This window comes from Phyllostomus discolor, chromosome 14, assembly GCF_004126475.2.
Source record: "Phyllostomus discolor isolate MPI-MPIP mPhyDis1 chromosome 14, mPhyDis1.pri.v3, whole genome shotgun sequence".
Classification (NCBI taxonomy): domain Eukaryota; kingdom Metazoa; phylum Chordata; class Mammalia; order Chiroptera; family Phyllostomidae; genus Phyllostomus; species Phyllostomus discolor.
Genome location: NC_040916.2, coordinates 2,135,533 through 2,158,770, shown reverse-complemented (window position 1 = coordinate 2,158,770; position 23,238 = coordinate 2,135,533). Strand labels below are relative to the sequence as shown.

The 23,238-nt window shown below is 41.5% G+C and overlaps 1 protein-coding gene and 1 pseudogene across 1 annotated transcript in view; both read right to left on the bottom strand.

Annotated features, from left to right (window-relative positions):
- Positions 1–1,057: 1,057 nt before the first annotated feature.
- Positions 1,058–23,238, bottom strand: part of LOC114511839 (sodium/potassium-transporting ATPase subunit alpha-4) — a 33,156-nt gene continuing 10,975 nt past the window's right edge. Inside the window, exons 10-22 of the mRNA XM_028530613.2 lie at positions 23,009–23,143; positions 19,027–19,216; positions 18,706–18,878; positions 12,983–13,119; positions 12,448–12,598; positions 11,976–12,144; positions 10,574–10,728; positions 10,326–10,449; positions 8,923–9,068; positions 4,984–5,114; positions 4,762–4,863; positions 1,926–2,017; positions 1,058–1,635 (exon numbers count right to left, since the gene is read on the bottom strand). Coding sequence (XP_028386414.2) covers positions 1,607–1,635; positions 1,926–2,017; positions 4,762–4,863; positions 4,984–5,114; positions 8,923–9,068; positions 10,326–10,449; positions 10,574–10,728; positions 11,976–12,144; positions 12,448–12,598; positions 12,983–13,119; positions 18,706–18,878; positions 19,027–19,216; positions 23,009–23,143 — 1,734 coding nt within the window. The 3' untranslated portion in view covers positions 1,058–1,606. The remainder of the gene's footprint in view (positions 1,636–1,925; positions 2,018–4,761; positions 4,864–4,983; positions 5,115–8,922; positions 9,069–10,325; positions 10,450–10,573; positions 10,729–11,975; positions 12,145–12,447; positions 12,599–12,982; positions 13,120–18,705; positions 18,879–19,026; positions 19,217–23,008; positions 23,144–23,238) is intronic.
- LOC114512198 lies at positions 21,275–21,367 on the bottom strand (annotated as a pseudogene).

The following is a 23,238-nucleotide window of genomic DNA, read 5'->3' as shown; positions in this document are numbered from 1 at the left end:
AGCTGAGGGAAGGACCCCAAACTGGTATAGCTCTGTCCCTAAAATACTTTGCATTGGAGGAGGGAGGGGAGCATAGGTGGGGAAAATTCTGAGGGAAGGAGGGATGTAGGGGAAGAGTGACTGACTATACCTTATAAGGCCCTCCTTTTTTGCTAGCCCATGGCCTCCCAACCAGACTTGCCCATGGCCCTTCCTCCATCACTATGCTATTTTTTTTGTTTGCTTTATTGTATATTTTTAGCCCAGCCTTTTAATACTGGCCTGAAAAGTGGTGAAGGGCACAAGTTCTGGGATCAGAAAAACCTTGGTTTCCTCATTTATAAAACATGGTGGAGTGGTGAGAATACATTTGTTGTATGAATTGTCCCACTGGAGGCATAGTACACAGTTACTAAACACATTTACTTTGTTTTTGGTGACAGTCTATGACTTCCCCCCAACTTTCCTTAGCATTTCTCTCTTGTTCAGTATGCTTTAGGGCACAGATAATCCTTTCCTCCAAAAGAAGCCTGAAAATGAACTGACCCACAGGCCAAAGTGGACCAACTCACAAAGCAGAGCCAGTGAATGGGTGAAGAGGAAGGAAGAGCCAGGCAGGAGAGAAAGGCTCCCTGGAGACTCCTCGCTTACCAGAAAGACAGCAAAGTTTGTGGCCCCAGGCTCAGAGACCAGGATTTTAGGAATGTCCATCACTCTTTGTGGAGCCAGGAGAATGAGGGGGCAGGGTGCTTGGCCTACAGTAAAGTCTATAGGGATCCAGAAACTGTTGTTTCAGCCTCTATTTCAAGACAACAGCAGAGAAAATGAGGTGGAGGAGAGGGATTACCAATGTCTTCCTCAGAGGACGGATGGAAGCCCCACATTCACCATTCACCATGTGACCCTGCTCAAGTCATTTAACCTCCCTGGACCTCAGGTTCTTCATTGATGAAGTAAGGTCTCTTCTAGCACTAAAACTCTGGTTCTATAAGCTGATATAAGAAAGTGAAGTGGGAGCTAGTTGAATCCACCTGCCAGTACTGAATGTGTGTGCTGTGGTCACCTCGTAAGGTGTGGCTCTGCTATTCTTTTCTCCCCCTCTCCCATTTCTCTGATTCCAGCTGGACTTGTCTTTGCTTTCCTTTGGGTTGGGGAGTTACTTTAACATTGGGATTGTCCTCAAGGGATGATGATGCTTGATTCTGATCTGCTCCCAGCCTCAACTGGGTCCCTGACTTTTCCTATCCAGCTGCCATGAAGATCTAGAATAAGCATCACAGAAATCTCCCTTCTCCCAAAAATCAGATGCAACATATCCAGCCAGATGAGAGATGTTTGAACATTTACTCTCTAATCTGGCTACTGATTCAATAGGACAAGGCCCCTCTTGGCTAGGCTCCAATCAGACACAAACAGGACTTCATTACCCTCACTCAATTCACTCTAATTCCTACCCATGGTGCCCCTCAATCCAGACCCAGGATTGTCTGTCTCTTTTATCCAAGGTGATTCATCCCAGCATCTCTCTGTCCCAACTCAGATGTTGTGCCAAACTCATAATCCCTAATCCCCCCCTGCAGGCTCTCAGGACACTCCCATGTCATGTGAAGCTCTTCCTCTGCTGAGTTTAATAGTAGGTCTCACTTTCCAGCCAGCCTGTGGAAAAGAAGACACCAGAGTGAATTTGGGAAGGCAATGGGGAAGCAGAAAGGAGAGAGGAGCAGAAAGGTAAGTAAAGACCAGGTGAAAGGCCTGAGAGTGGAACTCGGGACAGAGGATTGGAAAGAGCAAGATGGGGGAATCAAGGACTGAAGAACCAGGGTCTATGCACAGCCCAGGCAGTAAAGGGGAAAGAGGGCAATTGTACTGGAGGAACAAGGTGGGATGGGATAGCTAGTTAGGAGGATGGAGACCACTCAGTCAGAGTGGGGTGCAGGGAGCCTCACCGCCAGGATGACGCCGAATGGTGAATTTTCTTATTTCATCATAGATAAAGATAAGAAGGCTGTAGGGAGTGGCACAGAGCCACCAAAATATCCTGTAGAAAGCAAGAGTTGTTTATGTGGCAGGAGACAGAGGCGTCAGAGAAAGGCAGATGCAGAGAACAGAGTACAAACATTGAGTATAGGGTCTGAGGAGGTCAGAGTCTGGTGATGAGGGAGAAGAGGTTAAATGCCACATCAGCAGTACAGATAGTGTTCATGGAGATTATCTACCAACTTTATAGAGTTGCTAAGGGAGGCCCCCTTCACTTACTAGGTACTCAAGGACATGTACCCATCAAGGGGAGGTTATCCAAGCAGAAGAGGTCTATCTGAGACTAGACATGTGGGTATGTTTTTCCAGGGAATATACAATTCCATGTTGCAACGATGGAGAAATTTTTCTTTCTGAACCTCTTTTATAATTAGAGACCAGGAAGATGGACTGTGAAGAAGGGTTGAAGCAGGACCACATTTGTTCTCTTGGTTGACAGAGGTGGCCTAGACCAGTGCTGTCTGAATGAAATGTGTTATGGGACACATATGAAATTTAATATTCTTTAGTAGCCACATTAAAATAAGTAAAAAGAAGCAATTAATTTTAATAATATATTTTTACTTAACTGAATGTATCCAAAATATTATCATTTCAAATGTAATTAATATCAATTATTAATAAGATATTTTATTCTCCTTTTAATCCTAAATCTTCAAAATCTAGTTGAGTCTTTTATACTCACAGTACTTCGCAAATCAGACACTAAATTTTCAATGGTTAAAGGAAAATGTAGTCCAACCAAAACAGTAAAGTTTTTTTTTTAAAGATTTTATTTATTTTATTTTTAGAGAGGGAAGGGAGGGAGAGAGAGAGAGAGAGAGAGAGAGAGAGAGAAACATCAATGTGCGGTTGCTGGTGGTTCTGGCCTGCAACCCAGGAATGTACCCTGGCTGGGAATCGAACCTGGGACACTTTGGTTCCCAGCCCACGCTCAATCCACTGAGCTATGCCAGCCAGGGCCCAAAATAGTAAAGTTTTATGTAATAGGAAATATTTGATACTGCTTTAGTTTTTAACTTTAAATTTACTAAAACTAAATAAAATTATGAATTCAGGGCCTTGGCTGGTGTAGCTCAGTGGATTGAGCACAGTCTCTGAACCAAGGGGTAGCTGGTTGGATTCTCAGTCAGGGCACATGCCTGGGTTGCAGGCCAGGTCCCCAGTAGGGGGCGTGATAGAGGGACCACACATTAATGTTTCTCTCCCTCTTTCTCTTTCCCTCCCCCTCTCTCTAAAAATAAGTAAATAACATCTTTTTAAAAAATTACAAATTTCATTTCTCCATCTCACTAGCCATGTTTCAAGAGTTCAATAGTCTTATAAGAATAGTTGCTACTGTATTGGACAGCACAGGCCTGGGTCAAGTTTCCTCCCTCACACACACATAAACGCATACACACAAATACAGTTATACACATACCCATTCATTCAACAATAATTGTCACATTTCTATTTTGTGTTCATATTAGGTCCTGGGGAAATGAAAAGTATGACATAATGGTCTTTGATCTCAAGGAGTTCAACAATTAAGCAAAAGAGGATAGAGAAGCACACAATAAAAATCTCAATAAGTTTTATGGTCAAGGTATATACAGAGTGTTTGGGAGCACAGGTAATGCTCAACTGCACTTATTATTACTTATATATTAGCATTAATAGCAACAATAACAGAGTTACTTTTAACAAAGCACCCACCATGACCTAAGCCCCAGGCTTGGTGCATTATATGCATTTCTACATGTTAATTCTCACAACAGTCTGCATGGTTTGTATTACTGATACTTTGCAGATGAAGCTTGGGCTCATAAGGGTTAAGAAGTTGTCCACAGTCCCCAGAATAAAACACCATAGAGTTGAAATTCAAACCTGGATAACTATGTACAGTGACAGATGACTACTAGACTGACTATAATAATTGCTTTGTAAGGTATATAAATGTTGAATCACTATGTTGTACACCTAAACTAATAATATGATATGCCAACTTTAATTAGAAAATTTTAAAAAAAGAGATTCAAACCCAGGATTGTCAGTATTAAAGGCAATGACAATCTCTTTTATTAAATATTAATTGAGCAACTACAGTATACAAAGCATTGTGTATAACACTGCAAGGGACAGAAAAGTGAGCAAACTATGTAAATGCATAAAAATAAGTTGTAAAATATACACTAATAATTAACAGAGGTTACCTGTGCAAGTGGGGAGGTGAGTGCGAGTGGAGTGGAATGGGAGTTTTGCTTTTTTATCTCTGTAAGCATTTTAAATAGAATTTTTTTTCACAAGCATATGCTAATGTGAAAAACAAAACACGGGACTCGAAGGAACAAAACAAGCTAACAATCAATTAGACTTTTAGTATATCCATTCATGTAGATGTACATTAAAACATATTTGCATAAGTATAACAGAATTAGCCCCACATATTGGGCTAATTTTATAATTACCTCAGCTCTGAGCATATGTATCCTTGGACAGCCAACCACACATCATCATAAAAAGAAAAAGATGCAACTCTGGAAATCATGGTAAATATGTGAATTTGCATGTCTAGTGGGTTATGATCACTTGGCATAGTCTCTAATCCCTCCCTAAATAAGAAGCATTTGTCTGAGCACAGACAGTTCTCATACCACTGAGTATACCTTGCTTATGGAGGTGACCCTCAGCTGGACCTTCCCTGTTCAAGCACATATTCCCCGGCTCCTGAGTTTCCCCTACTTGCACCCCTCCCTTACTCACTTGAGTGGGTACATTCGCAGGGCCACGTCCATGCCTGGAGTGTAGGACAGAAAAGCAGCCAGTAATGTCTCTTCCAGGAGGCCAAATATTAGGATTTTGTTTCTAGGAAAAAAGTGTTTATGTTTCAGAGTGTGTTGGAGACAGGGAGGGAGAGGTAGGCACCATGGTGCAGCCCTTTACTGCAGGTTTGGGAGAGGACTAGGGCTCTTTGGGGGGGCTCACTTCATGCCCTGCTGGAAGACTGAGTTGCGGCGGGTCTTGCAGATAATGAGGTCAGACCACTGCACGACCACGATGCTGACAAAGAAGGCCGTTTGGCAGGTGAACTCTACCACCTTCCGTTGCTCAAAAGTCTGCGGAGAAGACTGACAGTGTCAGAAGGGATTCAGACACATGTCTCTTGCCTTCCCAGACTCTAAGGCTGAGTTAGGTCTTTTGACTCCCACTGCACTTTGCTTGTATCTCTCTTAGCACTTTTCATGTCACATTATTATGAGTTGTTTATATGTTTTCCTTACCTGACTGAATTAGTTATAAGACATGTCTTATCTTTGTGTCCCCCTCCCATGCTCAGTTTGGTGAATGGCACATAGTTTGACTCATTAATTACTAAGTTAGTAAGAAGGGTGGTTTAAGAGAAGAAGGTGAACTTCAAGAGAAAAGCAGAATCAGAGGAAATAGTTCAGAAAGGAATGTTGGGCCAGAGGAGAATCTGAATGCAGAGGAGAGAGGAATGCCTGAAGAGTTGTACCAAATAGGAGACAGCATTCTTCCATTCATTCATTCTTTTTAAAAAAATCCTCACCCAAGGCCCTGGCTGGTGTGGTTCCGTGGATTGAGTGCCGGCCTGCGAACCAAAGGGTCACCAGTTTGATTCCCAGTCAGGACACATGCCTGGGTTCTAGGCCAGGCCCCAGGTAGGGGCATGTAAGAGGCAACCACACACTGATGTTTCTCTCCTTCTCTTTCTCTTTCCCTCTCTCTCAAAAAAAGGAATAAAACCTATGGTCATTGATATCTGGAGAAAGAGGAAGGGAGAAAGAGGAAGGGAAAAAGGGAGGGAGGAAGGGGAGAGAGGGAGAGAGTGAGTGAGTGAGTAACATCAGGGAGAAACATTGATAGGTTGCTTTCTTATGTGTCCCAACCCAGGATGGAACCCACAGCCTAAGTATGTTCCCTGACCTGGAATTGACCTGCAACCTTTTGGTGTATGGTACAATACTCCAACCAACTGAGCCACCCAGCCAGGGTTCATTCATTCTTTTTTATTCACACTCTACATGTAAGAAACTTAGGGTCTAGTGGGAAAGATAAATATGTTATGTGAGAAAATAGGTAGGTTGTAAGAGAGAAATCACAGAGAGTTGTGGGAACACAAAAGAGGTGCATCTAAATTAGACTGGAGAAAAAGCCTGTGTTTTAAAAAAATAAAACATGTTTATAAATAACTTTTACATTAAAGAATTTGAAAATACATAGGGCTAGGACTGAATAATAATTAGATACTACATATCATGGAATGTGGTCAGTTATACATGGAGGAAAATATAGAAACTTAAATAAATTAGAAAACAAAGGCTGAAAATCAATGAGCCAACTATTGAACTAAGAAAGACCAATCAGCTCCTTAGTGTGTATTAGATCTTATCACCATTGTCCTTCACTGCATTCAGCTACTGACACCCGAGTCACTCCCTTCATCACTTGATTTTAGCTACTGACTCACTGTCACTCAACAATGCTACTGTCCTCCTTTTCAGAGATTTAAATATCTATGTTGATGATCCTTCCAATACGCAGTTCTCATGGTTCCTTGGTTTCCTTTTCATCTAGCGGTGTTGCTGTCCTTCACTTCCCATCTGGACTGCCTGCTCCCATGGTTAAACTCCAGATAGTGTCTTTCCAATATCTTTGTAATTTCAATTTCAATCATTCCTTTTTCTCTGACCATTATTTTTACCTTCCCATCACACTGACTCTCAGATCTCAATTCCAACACCACCTGACCCAATATATTCTATATTTGGTTATTATCTGTTTCCCCCTCCTACCACCCGTCTTTAACTAGAATTTGAACTCCACAAGAGCAGTAATTTGGGCATTTTTGTTCACTACTATATCCCCATAGCCAAAATAGTTCCTGGTACACAGAATATGCTCAAGAAATACTTGCTAAATGAGTGAATAAGTGGTGATCAATGGAATTATTGGTGAGAAATATTTAGAAGGTAAGGATCTATCTTTGCTGCTAATAGTATGTAGAGTCCTTCCAGGGTGGGTAGCTCTATACTCAGTTATCTGAATGTCACAGCTGTGGAAGAGACACAGACCCTGCCTTTCTGGAGTTTATGATCAGAACAATTATTCTGAACCTGTTTTGCAATACCTCATGATATCTTTGATGTAATTTGATATTACTTCAAATTAATTTTAATTACCTTTAATTCATTATAAATGAATATATGTCAAACTGCATCTTGGCAGCAGGGAGATGGTATCAAGATATAAAACTAACAAGGCCACCCTTGCCAGTGGCTCAGTTGGTTGGAACAGTGTCCTGTATACCTAAAGGTTGTGGATTCAATTCCTGGTTAGGGCACATCTCTTGGTTGTGGGTTTGATCCCTAGTTGGGGTGTGTATGGGAGGCAACAAATCAATGTTTCTCTTACATCAATACTTTCCTCTCTCCTTTCTTCTCTATAAAATCAATAAACATATCCTTGGGTGGGGATTGAAAAAAAACCACTAACAAGAGAGAGTATTGAGGTGATATGGACAATGAGGTCTCAGGGTGTCACTGGACCCTGGAGCAGTGTTGGCAGCTGGGAACATTGACATCTGATGGCCTCATGAGGCCCAGCTAGAAGTCAAATGTGTATGAGGAGCATCTTTCCAACACTCTAGATTTTAACATGCTTTTGAGAAACCTTTAATTCACTTGGTTGGAAGCACTATGGTGAAGTGGTGAAGTGCTGGGCATGAATCAGCCCAAAATTCTAGTCTAGTTCTTCTAGGATTCACAGTGGAACTTTGAGCAAGTCACTAAATCTTTCCAGACTTACTTTCCTCATTTACAGAATGATGACAGTAGCCTTTGTGTTCTTTATGGTATTAAGATTCTAGCAATAACTTGTGTTACATCTCTCACTGTCTTAGAACTTGGGATAGGTATTCACAGACACAAAAAAAGCATACTTACTAAAATTCTTTTTTTTATTTTTTAAGATTTTATTTATTTATTTTTAAAGAGAGGGGAGGGAGGGGGGAAGAGAGAGAGAGAAACATCAACTGGTTACCTCTTGCATGTCCACAACTGGAGACCTGGCCTGCAACCCAGGCATGTGCCCTGACAGAGAATTGAGCCAGAAAACTTCTGGTTCATAGGCTGATGCTCAATCCACTGAGTCACATCAACTAGGACTACTTACTAAAATTCTTAAATACACAATGTTGGCTAGAGGCCTCCGGTTTGGTTATCATTCTTCTTGAGTGTTAGAAAAGACTACTACAGAGAAGCATCCTATAGGTTTAAAAAGTTCAGAATGATCCATGGCCAGGTAGCTCAGTTGGTTAGAGTGCCATCCCAATACATCAAGGTTGTGGGTTAAATCCCTAGGTGGAGCACATACCAATGTCAACTAATGAATGCATAAATGAGGGGAACAACAAATCCATGTCTCTCTCTTTAAAATTAAAAAAAAAAACTTTTGGAAAAGCAAGGAAGGAATATACAAAGAAAATAGGTTTTGGGATTTAAAATATTATTTGAACTCCCATTGAGGGAGAGAGCATAACAGGAGAGAGGGGACCCAGCACCCATTTCTAGGCAATGATGGTAGAAAAACAGAAATCAGACCCCAGAAGTTGACATGACAAAGAAGACTTCCAGGTTCAAGGAAGCCAAAAGATACAGAAAGGTAAGGACAGATAACAGACAGTAGGAATGAAAACAAAGGAAATCATTGTATACAAAGAGAAGAAAAATTGCTGACATGATTGGAGATTGAGGTGAAATGTTAGAATGCTCATATAGGACCGGAGATAAGGCATCAACTCTGTCTGCTTCCTCTTTTCTCCCACTCCTCAAAAATTTGCTGAACCCACTCTTCCTTGTCACTTCTTTACTAGGCACTGTCTACTACCCTACCCTTTATACTCACCCACTGCTGTCCATAGCTGTCCTCCAGATCATTGAGGTACCTGTTTTCCCAGTTGAGGCGGATGCCCAGCAGATCAAGAGGCTTAAAACCATTTTCAGCAAGGATTACAAAGTAGGTAAAGAATCCAGCCAAAGCTTGAATCACCCCTATGAGTGGTAGAGTCACAGAACAGAGGAACATGGTTCAGAGAAAGACTTCAAAAGACAGATCTTGGAAGAGGCGGTCATTGGCGCCTGCTTCTAGCTGGGTTGGTGTATTTTTGGCTGTAATGCTGAAAACTCTTTTAGCAATGATCTGATCCCATCATTTCTGTAGTACTGGCCTCCAAGTTCTGATGTTTATTCCTAAGCTCTAACTCAGAGTCATCTTTCAATTATGTTATCTTAACATCTGAAAAGACCTAAGAGGGAATTTCTTCCTTCTCCCCAGTGAGTGAGTACTGGACTCTGTTTCCATTTCTTCTGACAGAAGGATACTCATCAAGTCCTCTCCTCTCCTTACCTCTTTTCCATCTGACTCTTGCCTCTCCCTCAGTCAAAACCTCTGTTTCCCAAGCTTGCTCCACAGCAATAGCCTACTAACTACAGAGCTGTGCATTGTGTAGATACCCACGGACATTTGTACTCATGACAAGTCTAAACTATGTTATTCACATCTGGTAAGTGGGAAAACTGAAGCACATAAAAAAGATTTCGTCATTGTCCAGGGTCATGCAGGTAGTAAGCGGTGAAATTGGGATTCAGACAAAGGCCTGCTCCTAAATATGTGCTTTTCCTATGTATTTCCTCCTCTGGATATTGGGATAGTTTCCCCTGTCCTCAATCTCACCCCTGTCCATCCTTCATTCTATTCCCTCAAACACCCTAACTACACCTGGCAACTCAAGAACAAAGATATCTAATGACTCTCAAATGTATTTAAAAAATGGCCCAGTTGTCTATAGCCTTATTTTCCACTATTTCTTTATGAAGATTAAACTGGTTTACTCACTCTTCAACAACCAGACCATGTGAATTTCTCCTCTCTTCTTGGCCCCTACAGTTAACCATACATTGGATAGTCTAAGCCCTATCTTTCAATATCAGGTTTAAGTCCTGTTTCCTCCACAAGGGCTTCTGAAAATCCTCATGATTGGTGAGCCTGCCTGCTTTTGTACTCCTATCTATACTCATTATTTAGCATTTGGAAAGATGTTATCATTTTATGTATGTTTGTTCCTTCCTGACTGGACTTTATGTCAAGGGCACATCACAGATCAATGGTTCATTATGTTCCCAGGGCCTAACACAGTTTGTTGTTAATGAAATATCTCCCTGACTTCCAATCCAAGGTTGCTCCAATGACTAGACAGGTGCAACCACTCCCCACTCCCTTCACCAGCCCCCGCATTCCTCTGACCGCACCAATTTGTCCATAGGCCATGCCAATGAGACGGTGGTTCACAAGATTATCAGTCTTTGGATTTCGTGGAGCCCTCTTCATTATGTCACTTTCAGCTGACTCATAAGCCAAGGAGATAGCGGGTACCTGAAGAATAGAGGGAGAACTCAAAGTAACTCAAGCTCTGTCTCTGTTCTTAGACACAGATCCTTCTTACTACTCAGTCCATCTCACAGGAGTAACACGAGCTGGGTCCCAGTTTGGCCCTTACCATATCAGTGCCCAGGTCAATGCAGAGGATGGTTATGGTGCCTAGAGGCAGGGGGATGCTGAGGATGATGAAGAGCAGGAAGGGGGTAATCTCTGGGATGTTACTGGTCAGGGTGTATGCAATAGATTTCTTCAGGTTGTCAAAGATGAGGCGGCCTGGGAAGAATGGTTAAACTTCCGTGAGAAGCATAGAGAGGATGCAACTCCCACAAACCAGCTCCCAGACAGAGACAACACTAACAAGGCAGTATCATGATCCGTGAAATGGTCTGGAGGTCCTAGGCCTCTGGGGTCCCAGTGTTGTGTCTAAATTGTGTGACTCTTAATTAGAGCCAGGATTTATTAGCATGCCATATCTGTTCTTATATTCAACATGGCTAATGTCATCTGATCTCTGAAAATTAAATAGGGTTGGGCCCAGTTAATACTTAGAGATGTTTATAAATGCCAACAAAGAAGCCAAGATTAAGGCTAAAATGGAAGGAACTTGGGCTTGGATTCTAATCCCATTTTCAGCCATAACTGGCTGTGATCTTCATTCTTCCTGCCTTGCATGATGGCTCGATTCCTTCCCTGATGACTCTTTCAGGAAATGTAATCTCTCCCTGCACTCCCTGCTTTATTTTTTCCATTGCACTTATCCTCTTCTAAATATCCTATGCAATTTACTTTATTGGCTGTCTTGTTCCACTAGCAATTAAACAACATGTTGTTTTATTTCCCACTCTTGCATCCCCAACATATAGAATAGTACCTGGTACATAGTTGGTGCTCAAAAAATGCATTGAATTGAGTGGATACAAAATACTGAGCAGTGTCTGGATCATATGAGGTCACAATGAGATGATATACTATTACTATTATGTGAATTGTATAGGTTTTAATAAAATAGCTATAGGCAGAAAGCAGGGAGCTTGGGATGCAGAATTCAGGAATTCTCCTGTTTACCAATGGGTGTTGTATTCAGAATTCTCTGCAAAAGGGTGTAATAATTTTGGCTCATTCATGCAATCAATTTATAAATCAGGCTCTAGCTGATCTTGATATGTCAACATCATTTTCAGGGAACAAATTCCTGGGGGGCCCTTCTTAGATTATGGAGTATGAAGTAGCACCAGGGGTAATGTTATGTCTTAGAACTTACTGCAGACCTGCTTGAATTTCCATGAGAGAAGAAAAAAGATACAATTTAGGGAGTCCCAGTTACCCCAAATAATCTGGACTTTAATCTATTAAAAAAGTGCTCCGGATAGTGATGTTCTAAGTACCAGCTGAATCTCAATTTGCAAATTTTTGTCTTACAGTGATTTCCCCCAGTCTTCACGGGATCATCAAGGCATGAGAGTACTGCACACCATTTCCCACCTGAGTCTGGGATTCAAGTCCCAGCTCTGCTTCCTCACCCTCTTCCACGCCTGTGACAATAGAGGCAAAGTTGTCATCCAGCAGGATCATGTCAGCTGCCTCCTTAGAGACATCAGAACCAGCAATGCCCATGGCAATGCCGATGTCCGCCTTCTTCAGTGCTGGGGAGTCATTCACGCCATCACCTGTCACTGCCACGATGGCTCCCTAGGAGAAGCACAGAGGGACTGAAATAATTACCGTTAGATTCAAGACCAGTCCCAAAAGTAAGTTTGATTTCATCATCCCTTGTTTTTTGGCCTACTTAGGCCTATTTGCCCTTCCTTCTTCTGCTCCTCCTGAGATATTAAAACTCTCAGAGATCCTCCAAACTGGTACCCATCTCTGGGGCTCATGATGAGATGCTCTCTGGAGTCTTCTCTAGCCCAGCATACATTCCTCTGCTTGGTTTAGGCCAGGGCTACACTGTGATTTCTGACAGATTTTCCAAGGCTCTTTGATCTCCCTTACCAGCCTCTGACATCCTTCTACAATGATGAGCTTCTGCTGAGGGGAGGTCCGAGCAAATACAATCTCTCTGTGGCTTTGAAGGATATTATCCAGCTGTTCTGAGCTTAGATCCTTCAGTTCTGAGCCATGCACTACAATGGCTTTGACTTCCCTGAGTAAAAGGAATTTGAAAAGGTTAGTTCAGTGTGTTGAGAATTCACCAGGTGCCCCCTAACCAACCATTACTATAAGCTCCCTGTTTTTCCTTTCAACCCAATTTCTTCACTTGTCCCCAATCATTCACAGTCCCCAGACTGACACATTCCATCCCTTCCTCGACTTTTCCAATGACTCCTCCCTTTTCTCTGCCTTTCTTTGTTCCATGTCTCTGAAAACCTACTTGGCCATTTTCCTATTACATTTTATTTTATGCTATGTAAACCTTGCACATCTTAACTATCAAAGGATGCTTCAAGAACTTTAGTAAGTGGAATCTGAGTGTGGCAGGCTGATGATAGAGGAAAAATGGCAGACCTGAGTTCTTTTTGGGTCTCACCTGTTATTGATCTGGCTGTTAGGGACTTTGAGCTGGGCAGTAATGTCCTCTTCTATCTTAGCACCTTCTGAGATGATGCCCACACCCCTGGCAATGGCCTTGGCTGTAATAGGATGATCCCCTGTTACCATAATCACCTAGGTCGGGAAGGGAGGGCAGAGGAGTAGAATTTTCTTCAGAGAGTTCTTGAGTCACATACTTTTCTCTCTGAGAACTATTGGATTATTGCTTTCATTGAACAGAGCTTTTAGTAGCTCATTCCCAAGACCTTGTACTTCAACCCTTGGAGGTGGGTCAGGGCCATCAGAATGTAAAACAGGGCAATCTGGGTTCTAAGTTTTCCAGGAACAAATCTGAGATTTAGGTTTATTGTTATATTCAGAATTTCATTTAATTGTTTTAGAAGTTATTCTGCTTCTTTAAGCTTAAAGATAAAAACACCAACATATGGTGTTTTTATGAACAAGTGGCAATAAAGGAATGTCTGGAACAATCTATCTGCTGAGCAAAATTTCACCTAGGTCCAGGTCCATTTTGATCCTTGCTTTTCCCCTCTTTTTCCCCACTGCTTCCTCATACCCCTAAATCCCAACCCATTTTTGCATACATGTTACCAGCCCTAGTCCCATTCCTTTCCAAAGATCAGGTGTCCATGCTGTGTTCTTCCACAGCATTCTCTACTTTCTGTATTATGATTGCTTATACTTCTTTCTTTCCCACTGGTGAGAGCTCTGTGAGAGTGGGGCCACATCTATGACTTCTGGTTAAGTTTACTGCCTTAGAACAATGCCTAACATATAGTAATCCATCAACAAACAAATGTGAAATAAAGGAATGATGGAATGATTGCTTCCTGGGAACCACTGCCCATGGTTCCCAAGTACCCAATTTTTCAGGGAATTGGGTACTGAAGGGAATGAGAAGGAAACTATCAGACTGCTGAAACTATCCAACTGCTTTTGGGAACAGAGATCCTGGAAAGGTTAGTCTATTTACTTTCAGAGCATAGAATAAGCCTTGGAGGAGTTTTTGTATGAGCCTTCATCATTCCGGAGTGACACCCCTGGCTGGCTGGGAGAAGATAGCAAAGTGTGACTATGCTGAGATTCCAGAGACTGAGGAAGTTGCACTACAAGCTGTTACCCACACCGCTGATTTCAAGTACTCTGGTTCATTTGTGGAGCATGCTTGGCCTGTGGGATGTGAGGTAACTGCTGAGGATCTGGGAGGGAACTACACAGAAGATTAGGAGATTCCAGATGTGGGTCAGACTGAGCCCTCAGTGATGCCTTTCAGGCTTACAGCACCCTGAGCTTCCCAGTAGCTCATCAATAGTAATCTGGGACCTATAGGACAAACATGGTATTGTCTGGTTACATCCCTAGTACCTAGCCCAGTTTGACCACTCAAATGGATTGTTCTTTAGTAGTTCCTGGCAGTACCACCTCCATGCCAGGCTGGAAAAATAGAAACACAAAATTAGTCACCCCAAGAGTGAGTTCCTAGGACACAGTTTCACAGAGGGTTGAGAGGCACTCAGACAATAGGAGCACAGTTCTACAGAGAATGGCTCCCTTTGAGGTAAAGGGCATCTAGCAGTTTCTGGAATTTGTTGAGTACTAAAGGAATTTCATTTCTAACTTCTTTGTGCTGACTATACCTCTGATGTTCCCACACAGTCCTGTAAGCTGCCTTCTTGTTCCTTTGTACCCTCTTCCCCAAGACTGGATCTACCTGAATCATTCCAGTGTTGACAATGTGACTATAAGCCCTCACTGCTTGACTGCAGTTCTTAGAGGAGGCCAAGTTCATAGCACGAGTCAAGTAGTTTCATACTACTGAGAGGCTCAGGTAATGGCAAATACAACGAGAAAATATTAGTTTAGTTTTTTAAAAACCACATTTATTCCAAAGACCTGAGCACATGGCTTGAGAAACACCAGTACCACAATCATTTCTTGTAAAAACTTTGCTGCCATGCAGATGTTATCAGCCCTCTTCCAGCAGCCTTGTCATGTTCATCAGTTGTGCATCCACAAACACATCATGAAGTGCACCCTGACATGGACCCTCCAAACATAGTATGGAGTGAGCCTTGTGACTCGTGGGACAACCTCCATGTGTCCATTACATTTTGTCATGGTAAGTCTTTCACTTCCCGATCAGGAAAAGAATGATTCAAAGTTCCTCACCAAGTCTGCCAAATTTCAGTCAGCTTAGGGTCCAGAAGAAATAATAAATTATGCCCAGATTAAGGACAGGTCCAGAAAGCAGGAGACTTTCTGCTTTGGCTGCCAACTGGAGGCTTCCCTGCAGCTCTCCTCAGACTATTACAGGCTCCTTCTATCTCAGGCTGTGATGACATCCAGGCTAAAATCATCCCTTCACCTCCTGTTTGGGCCTCCCTACTAGTGCGTACAGTTGTTACTTCTTATTCCTTGCAAAAGAAATCCACAAATTCGCAGAGGAGATCAATTTTAGACCACATCCATAATATTATTCCTCATTCTAAACACCCACTTCAAAGCTTGAAAATTCAAATTAAGTCCTTCCCTTCTCCACTTATTTGATTATGATATGCTAGCTTATAGAACCATAGGAGAATATCAGGATAACTTAGTTGTCCTTTAGATGTGTTATTGTAGATGTGTTATTATAATGCCATCTTTGCAAAGAGCTAAAATCACCCCAAACATCTTGTAGTAATTACAGAATCCACTCAAAATAATTCCCTACATCCATTCCTTGGTTCCCACTCTGGTGACCAATTATTGAGCTTAACATGGCCCAGGCTGCCCGCAGACAAACTGCCAACAGTTAAAGATCTAAGATAAAGCCAGCTCTAGCAAATAGCATCTAGCTCTCCTTAAATACCTCTAATGCCCTCCCCCCATTATAACCTGCCTTCCCCCAAATCTAGGATCCAGCATAGCAGGTAGGAGCAGAGAAGGTGTCAATATCACATGCACATTAGTTTGAGAGGCACTGCCCTAGGACACTGGTTCTCAAACTTCTCTGCACATTGGAACCTCTAGAAAAGTTTGCAGATGCCTGTGTCTCATCCTGAGAGTTTCTAATGTAATAGATCTGGGATGTGGCTCAGGCAGAAGATTTTTAAAGTTCCCTTGATAATTCTAATGTGACAGGAGTTTGACTATAGAGGACACTTACTATTAGTCTCTTAGGACTAAAAACAGAAAATGATGGGGGCAACTCAAGAGTTAAACATTTTTATTTTTAAGTTATAGTTAATAGGCTTGGTGATGTAGGTAAATAAGCTTTGTTTCCTCACAAAACCAGAAGGACAACCAACTGAAAATAAAAACAACTGGAACTGCCAGAAGATTGAGCTGCATGGAAGTCTGACAACCAAGGAGTTAAAGAAGAAACATTCATCCAGACTGGTAGCAGGGGCAGAGATAAGCAGCTGGGGCAGAGAAGATGCTTGGCAAGGTGGTGGCTGGTGAACCAGGTAGGCGAGGTAGCAGGTGGTGGACCAGGCAGTCCCATATTCATGTGCATATATAGGGGGAGGAACAACTTGGGAGTGAGACAGATCATGTAAACCATGGTTCCAGCACGGGAAAATAAAGTCTCAAAACCTCTGGCTATAAAAACCTGTAGGGGTTGCAGTGGTGGGAGAAACTCCTTTCCACAGGAGAGTCCATTGGAGGGACCCATGGGGTCCTAGAACATATGCAAACCCACGTAAGAATCACCACTAGAAGGGCCCAGTTTGCTTGTGGGTTGTGGGGGAAGTGACTTGAAAGCTGAGTGAGAGCTGAGAAAGCATCATTGTTATCTCTCGGTCCCCTCCCCCACATGCGCCAAAACATTGTGAAATGGGTTGTCCCACCCTGGAGAATGCCTAAGGCTCTGCCCTTTACAACACAACAGGTGCCCCACAAGTGTGCCAAGACAAAGAAAGGTCCAAATGAAAGAACAGATGAGAACTCCAGAAAAAGAACCAAGTAACAAGGAGGTAGCCAACCTATCAGTTGCAGAATTCAAAACACTGGTAATCAGGATGCTCACAGAAATGGTTGAGAATGGCTGCAAAACAGAGGAAAAAGTGAAAGCTGTACAACATGAAATAAAGAAAAATATACAGGGAACCAACAATGAAGGGAAGGAAACTAGGACTGAAATCAATGATTTAGAACAGAAGGAAGAAATAAACATTCAACCAGGACAGAATGAAGAAACAAGAATTCAAAAAAAATAGGAGAGGATTAGGAACCCCTGGGACAACTTTAAATGTTCCAAAATCCAAAATCATAGGAATGCCAGAAGGAGAAGAGGAAGAGCAAGAAATTGAAAACTTATTTGAAAAAATAATGAAGGAGAACTTCCCCAATCTGGTGAAGGATATAGACTTCCAGAAAGTCCAGGAAGCTCAGAGAAGTTGGACCCAAGGAAGCACACACCAAGGCACATCATAATTCTATTACCTAAGATTAAGGATAAGGAGAAAATCTTAAAAGCAGCAAGAGAAAAGGAGACAGTTACCTACAAAGGAGTTCCCATAAGATTATCAGCTGATTTCTCAAAAGAAACCTTGCAAACAAGAAGGGGCTGGAAAGAAGTATTCAAAGTCATGAAAGGCGAGGACCTACATCCAAGATTACTCTATCCAGCAAAGCTATCATTTAGAATGGAAGGGCAGATAAAATTCTTTCCAGATAAAGTCAAGTTAATGGAATTCATCATCACCAAGCCCTTATTATATGAAATGTTAAAAGGACTTACCTAAGAAAAAGAAAAAGATCAAAACTATGAGCAGTAAAATGATAACAAATTCACAACTATCAACAACTGAACTAAAAGACAAAAAAGCAAACTAAGCAAAGGCCTAGAAGAGGAACAAAATCACAGAAATGGAGATCACATGGAGGGCTATAACTGGGGAAGAGGAGGAGGGAGAATGGGGGAAAAGTTATGGGGAATAAGAAGCATAATTGGTAGGTACAAAATAGATGAGGGGAGGTTAAAAAAGTATAGGAAACAGAAAAGTAAAAAACTTATATGTATGACCCATGGACATGTACTGAGTGGAGGGAATGCTGGAGGGATGGGGGTGCAGGGTAGAGGGGGATAAAGGGGAAAATATAATGGGAAAACTATAATAGCATAATCAATAAAATATACTTTTAAAAAAAGGCTTGGTGATTAATGCATTTAGAAAGCTATTAATCCAGGAACTGGAATTATGACCCGACCTACTCTGACTCCAGAAGACCCACAGGCAATTTGGTCTTTGTGCCCCAGGAGAATGCAAGCAATTAAGATGGTATCTGAGCCATTGTGCTTCAGGGAAAGAATGTCCACCAACCAGGATGCAGATTAAGAGTCTCCAGCCATCAGGTGAAGGCATGCTAGGGAAATATCCAGACTGCAGCTTTTATCTGATTAATTTTTTCCCTGAATTCCAAACCCTTTACCTATCCCTTCTTATAAAAAAGGTCAGCTTGAGATGTAAGATGATCCTTCAAGATACAGAACCTGCCATCTTTCTCAGATTGCTGGTCTTCTGAATAAGGCGCTATAAACATTCAATCCTTGTCTCTACTTATTGGTTCTGGTAGTCACAGGCCGCACAAACACTGACCATTCAGCAGTTTCAAAATCAATTAAACCAAGATTATTAAGAACTAACTGTACACAAGGTTTTCTATTGTTCCAATTTGTGACAGGTGGGGCTTCTGGGGTGGTGAAGGATTTACCTTAATCCCTGCATTGCGACACTTGCCCACAGCATCAGGCACTGCAGCTCGGGGAGGGTCAATCATGGATATGAGCCCCACAAAACAAAGGTTATTCATAGGGAAATTGATTTTATCTGTATTAAACTTGAATCCCTTGGAGAAAGTTTTAGGAAGATTCAAGAAACAGAACCCTGGAGAGAGACAGAACAGAAGGGACCAATAGTCACTTCATTATCTATATCCCTATCCCACTCACCCCAACATCCTAGATTTTTCACCCCATAAATCAGAACCACTTTGATGTCATTCTTGCAAAGGCTTCTCCAGCAGCTCCCTTACCTAGCACGCGTTCCCCCAGACCTCCCAGCTCTAAGTAGGCATTTTGGAAGGCTTCTTTCATTTCGTCATCAATTGGGTATTCATGCCCATTCAGCATGTAACTAGAGCAAAACTCCAAGATCCTCTCAGGAGCCCCCTTCATCATCAGCACGTGGTCCTGCGAGCTGTCTTCCCGAAGGTGGATGGACATCTAGGGAGAAGAAAGAAAGCACTAGTGGAACAAGAGAGAGAGTAGGGTCAGGGTAAAAAAGCAAGGGAAAGGTTTTTGAGGATAAAACAGACAGGCAATCTGTTTCATACCCCTCCATTTCCTTTGTGCCAGAACCCCAAGGCAGCCCCCTCCCTCCAGTCAAATTGGACTCATGGTCAGTCCCCTTTCTTTTCCAAGAGCCTCAGGCTGGCACTATTTGCACATAAATCCCCATCTTCTCAGCCCCACTAGAAGCTGAGGGCAGAAGCAGGTGCACTCACTTTTTCTGCTTTCTCTCTGCCTGGATGGCTATAGAGCAGAAAGGGTGAGGCTGATAAACCTTGCAGAGTGGGCAGGAGAGAAAGCTTAGAACCCAAAGACCTGTGTCTAGAGACAGCTGGAATGCTTCATGGCCTCAGGTCAATCCATTTGACTTCTCAGAACCTTAGTGCCTTTGATGAAATGTAAAAGGATATGCATTGCCTACTTCATTGAGTTTTTATGATAGTTAATATTTGAAAAAAAAAGTTAAAAACTCCAAAGTACATTTCAGAAATTGGTTAGCCTTTCTAGCCCCCTCTCTACTCTCTCCTAAATTCATGAGAAGTCCCTTGTTTCAGAGAGTCTGGATGGCGCAGGTAGGGGGTCTGGGTTGAATGTGAGTCAGGGCTAACTGGTGGCCCGGGTGAGAGGGAAGGGCATTTTCATAAAGGAAACCTGAGGAGACAACACACGAGGAGGAAAGAGAAATAAGGTCAACTTAGGTTTTGCATTTTTCTTTGATCTCTGATCTGTGAAGAGGAACTATCTGTGGAGCTCCTTTTATGATCCACAGGAAATTTCTGCTGCATGGCCTGTTGGGTAACAAAATTAGCACATTGAAAGGAAATGAGCTGGATTGTTGGGGGTGGGGAGTGGAGAGTGGATAGAGGCAGAAAAGGATATGGTGGGGATAAATGGTAATGGAAAAAATACAACAAAAATAATGTATAATAAATTTTTTTAATAAAAATAAATAAAGAAAGGAAATAAGCTGGTACAGTAAAGCCCAGACCACACTGCTTGAAGGATAAGCAAGATGGGCAACCTGTGTGTGTAAAGTGGTCAAAACCATTTCATTAGAAACTTTCAAAAAGTGTTCAGTTATATTCAGAATATGCTTAAGCAGTTAAGAAGAAAAACCTTAACTTTTTAAAGCAGAAGCTTGTAAAGTTTTGTAAAGCTTAATTTCTGAGTGCCTAATACGTATTTGTAGACAATTGATTGGAGATTGTTAGAGATGAGAGAAAGGCGTACATAAACTATTAACTTGGTCACAGAAAAATCACATCTTGATAGAAAATTACAGGAAAAAAATGGGAAAAATCTGGAAATACCAGAAGAGAGAAACTTCTTTCTTTCATTTTCATCTCAGAGGGGAAAAAGGACCAAATTTTGCAAAAGACCAGAAGGCTAAGAGATCTCTTGCAGACTAGAGCTTCTAACTACCCTAAGAGCAAGCTGGCAAGAGGGGTTTTCTGGAGCCTCCTCTAAGCAAGCCCAAGCAAGGGTAGCTGAGCACACTGGAGGCACCACAGAAGAGGATCTTGCTGTTTGAACTTAATATTCCATAGTTCAGAAAAAGTAATAACTTTTAAAGTAATAACAACTTTGGGTAAATTTGCTATTTTGTTGGACATCCCAACAAATGTAATAACTATACTTTGCTCTTATTTTTAATCATTTAGAGGGAGAGGTACCTAATTCTTTCTGGTCAAAGGCTTTAATTGGGCCCTGTCTAGCACAAAATTCCTGTCTGGTTAGTGAGACCACTAAATATCAGAAAAAAGTAGAAATACCTTTGTGGTTTGGGCCTAGGTGACCTATCTTATTACACAAACTAAAAGCCAATTGAAACAAAAAAATCTATGGATCTATTTCTTTAACTCTTACTTATTCAGTGTTCAATGTGAAAATATAGGTGATTGGGCTTTTAAAAATCTATAAAGCTTTTGTTATTTTATTATTTTCAGTTACAAATTTTTTAGTGATGAAAACTCTTAAGCAACTTTCAAACATAAAAATATGGAACAATTATGCATGTTATCCAGGGGCCATGCTATCTTCTCCATATTGTTCTAATTTTAGTATATGTGCTGTGGACATGAGCACTATGTGTTTTTTTTTTTCAGGAAATTTTTATTTTATTTAAGTTTGCACACATATTGTCATAAAATTATTCTAAATATTTTCTTATGATTAAAAATGTTCATACACTAATTTCTGCTCTTATTTTTACCATTTTAAAAATGTTATTTTCTTTTTTTTAAACAACTTAATTTTTTTTTAAGATTTTATTTATTTATTTTTAGAGAGGGAAGGGAAGGAGATAGAGAGAGAGAAACATCAATGTGCAGTTGCTGGGGGTTATAGCCTGCAACCCAGGCATGTACCCTGGCTGGGAATCAAACCTGCGATACTTTGGTTCACAGCCCGCACTCAATCCACTGAGCTACGCCAGCCAGGGCTAAAAATGTTATTTTCTATTAGTTTCAGGTGTACATCATAGTAGTTAGACAATTATATACTTTACAAAGCGTTATCCCCAATGTTTCCAGTACCCACTTGGCACCATACACAGTTATTTCAATATTATTGACTATATTCCTTATGCTTTGACTGCTTTGTAACTACCAACTTGTACTTCTAAATCCTTTCACCTTTTTACCCAGCCCCTTAAGCCCCCTCCTTTCCGGCAACCATACGTCTTTTTTCTGTACCTATGAGTCCTGTTTTAATTTTGTTTGTTTATTTTATTTTTTAGACTCCACATATAAGTGAAATTACATAGTGTTTGTCTTTCTCTGACTGATTTATTTTATTTAGCATAATACCCTCTAAGTCCATCCATGCTGTCACAAGTGGTAAGATTTCATTCTCTCTCTCTCTCTCTTTTTTTGCCAAGTAATACTCCATTGTATATATGTACCACAACTTTATTTTGTACCACAACTTTTTTATACAGTTTTCTATTGATAGGCAACTTGGGTTGCTACTGACTACTATGTGTTTTTTAAGATAAAAAACAAAACTGGCTTTTGGGAGTCTCATTTCTTCTTTGTTACTGCATCTGAGTGTCTGACCTTTACAAGTAGTGCATGCACTCAGAGAAGCCCATTCCCCTGAGCAAATCACAATTGTCCCATAGAACTTGAACCTTAGTTGGTAGAGTTGAGGTCACGTCAATGCTACCACTCCCAACTTTCCACCATAACTGTCTCTTCAAATTGTGCTAGGATTCTCATGTGGGAGAAAAATATTGTGCTTCCTGTTCACAAACACTCTGGAGACCCCTGATCTCCTGCTTGATGGCAGCTGCTAGAATTGCAGGCATGGAATCAAAAGGAAAATTGATGACTAAGAAATGAGGAGCATCTAGGAAATGTCATGTAAATCTAGCCTTATTCTGCAGTGGCTAGTTTTGCAGTAATGACAAAGATGCCTCCTAACAGCTACAGGGACTATAATGTAACTTTCACCAACCAGCCATAAAAGAGCCTTTTATGACTTGCTCTCTTCACAAGTGGTGTAGTCTTGAGCTCTCTCTAGGACCAAATGCCTCTCCTTTTATCACCTGCTCCCCCCTGTACCTATTTGTCACCTTCTCTTGAGGTGAGCTTTCTTCCTAGTTGGGATGCTGGTTATCCACTGTCTCTATCCTTCTGCTTAGAGGTGAAGTTGGCCACAAAGCTCCCATTTTACCAAAAGATGACCCCCCCAACAACCATTCTCCTACCTTTGTTGGTTTTGTACCTGGTACTTGTTGGTAGAATTAAAGGGGATCTCTGCCACCTTGGGGTTCTTCTCTCTCATCTCCTTCACAGAGCTGTAGTACTGCTCGATGAACTTGAGAAGGGCTGACTCAGAAGCATCCCCTGCTGTTGCCCGCTGGCAGAATGGGGTTTTGTATATAAGCCCATGGAACAAGGAGAGGGGCAGAGTGGGAGAGGGTGCCTGGAGAAATCACTGAGCACCAGGAAAGA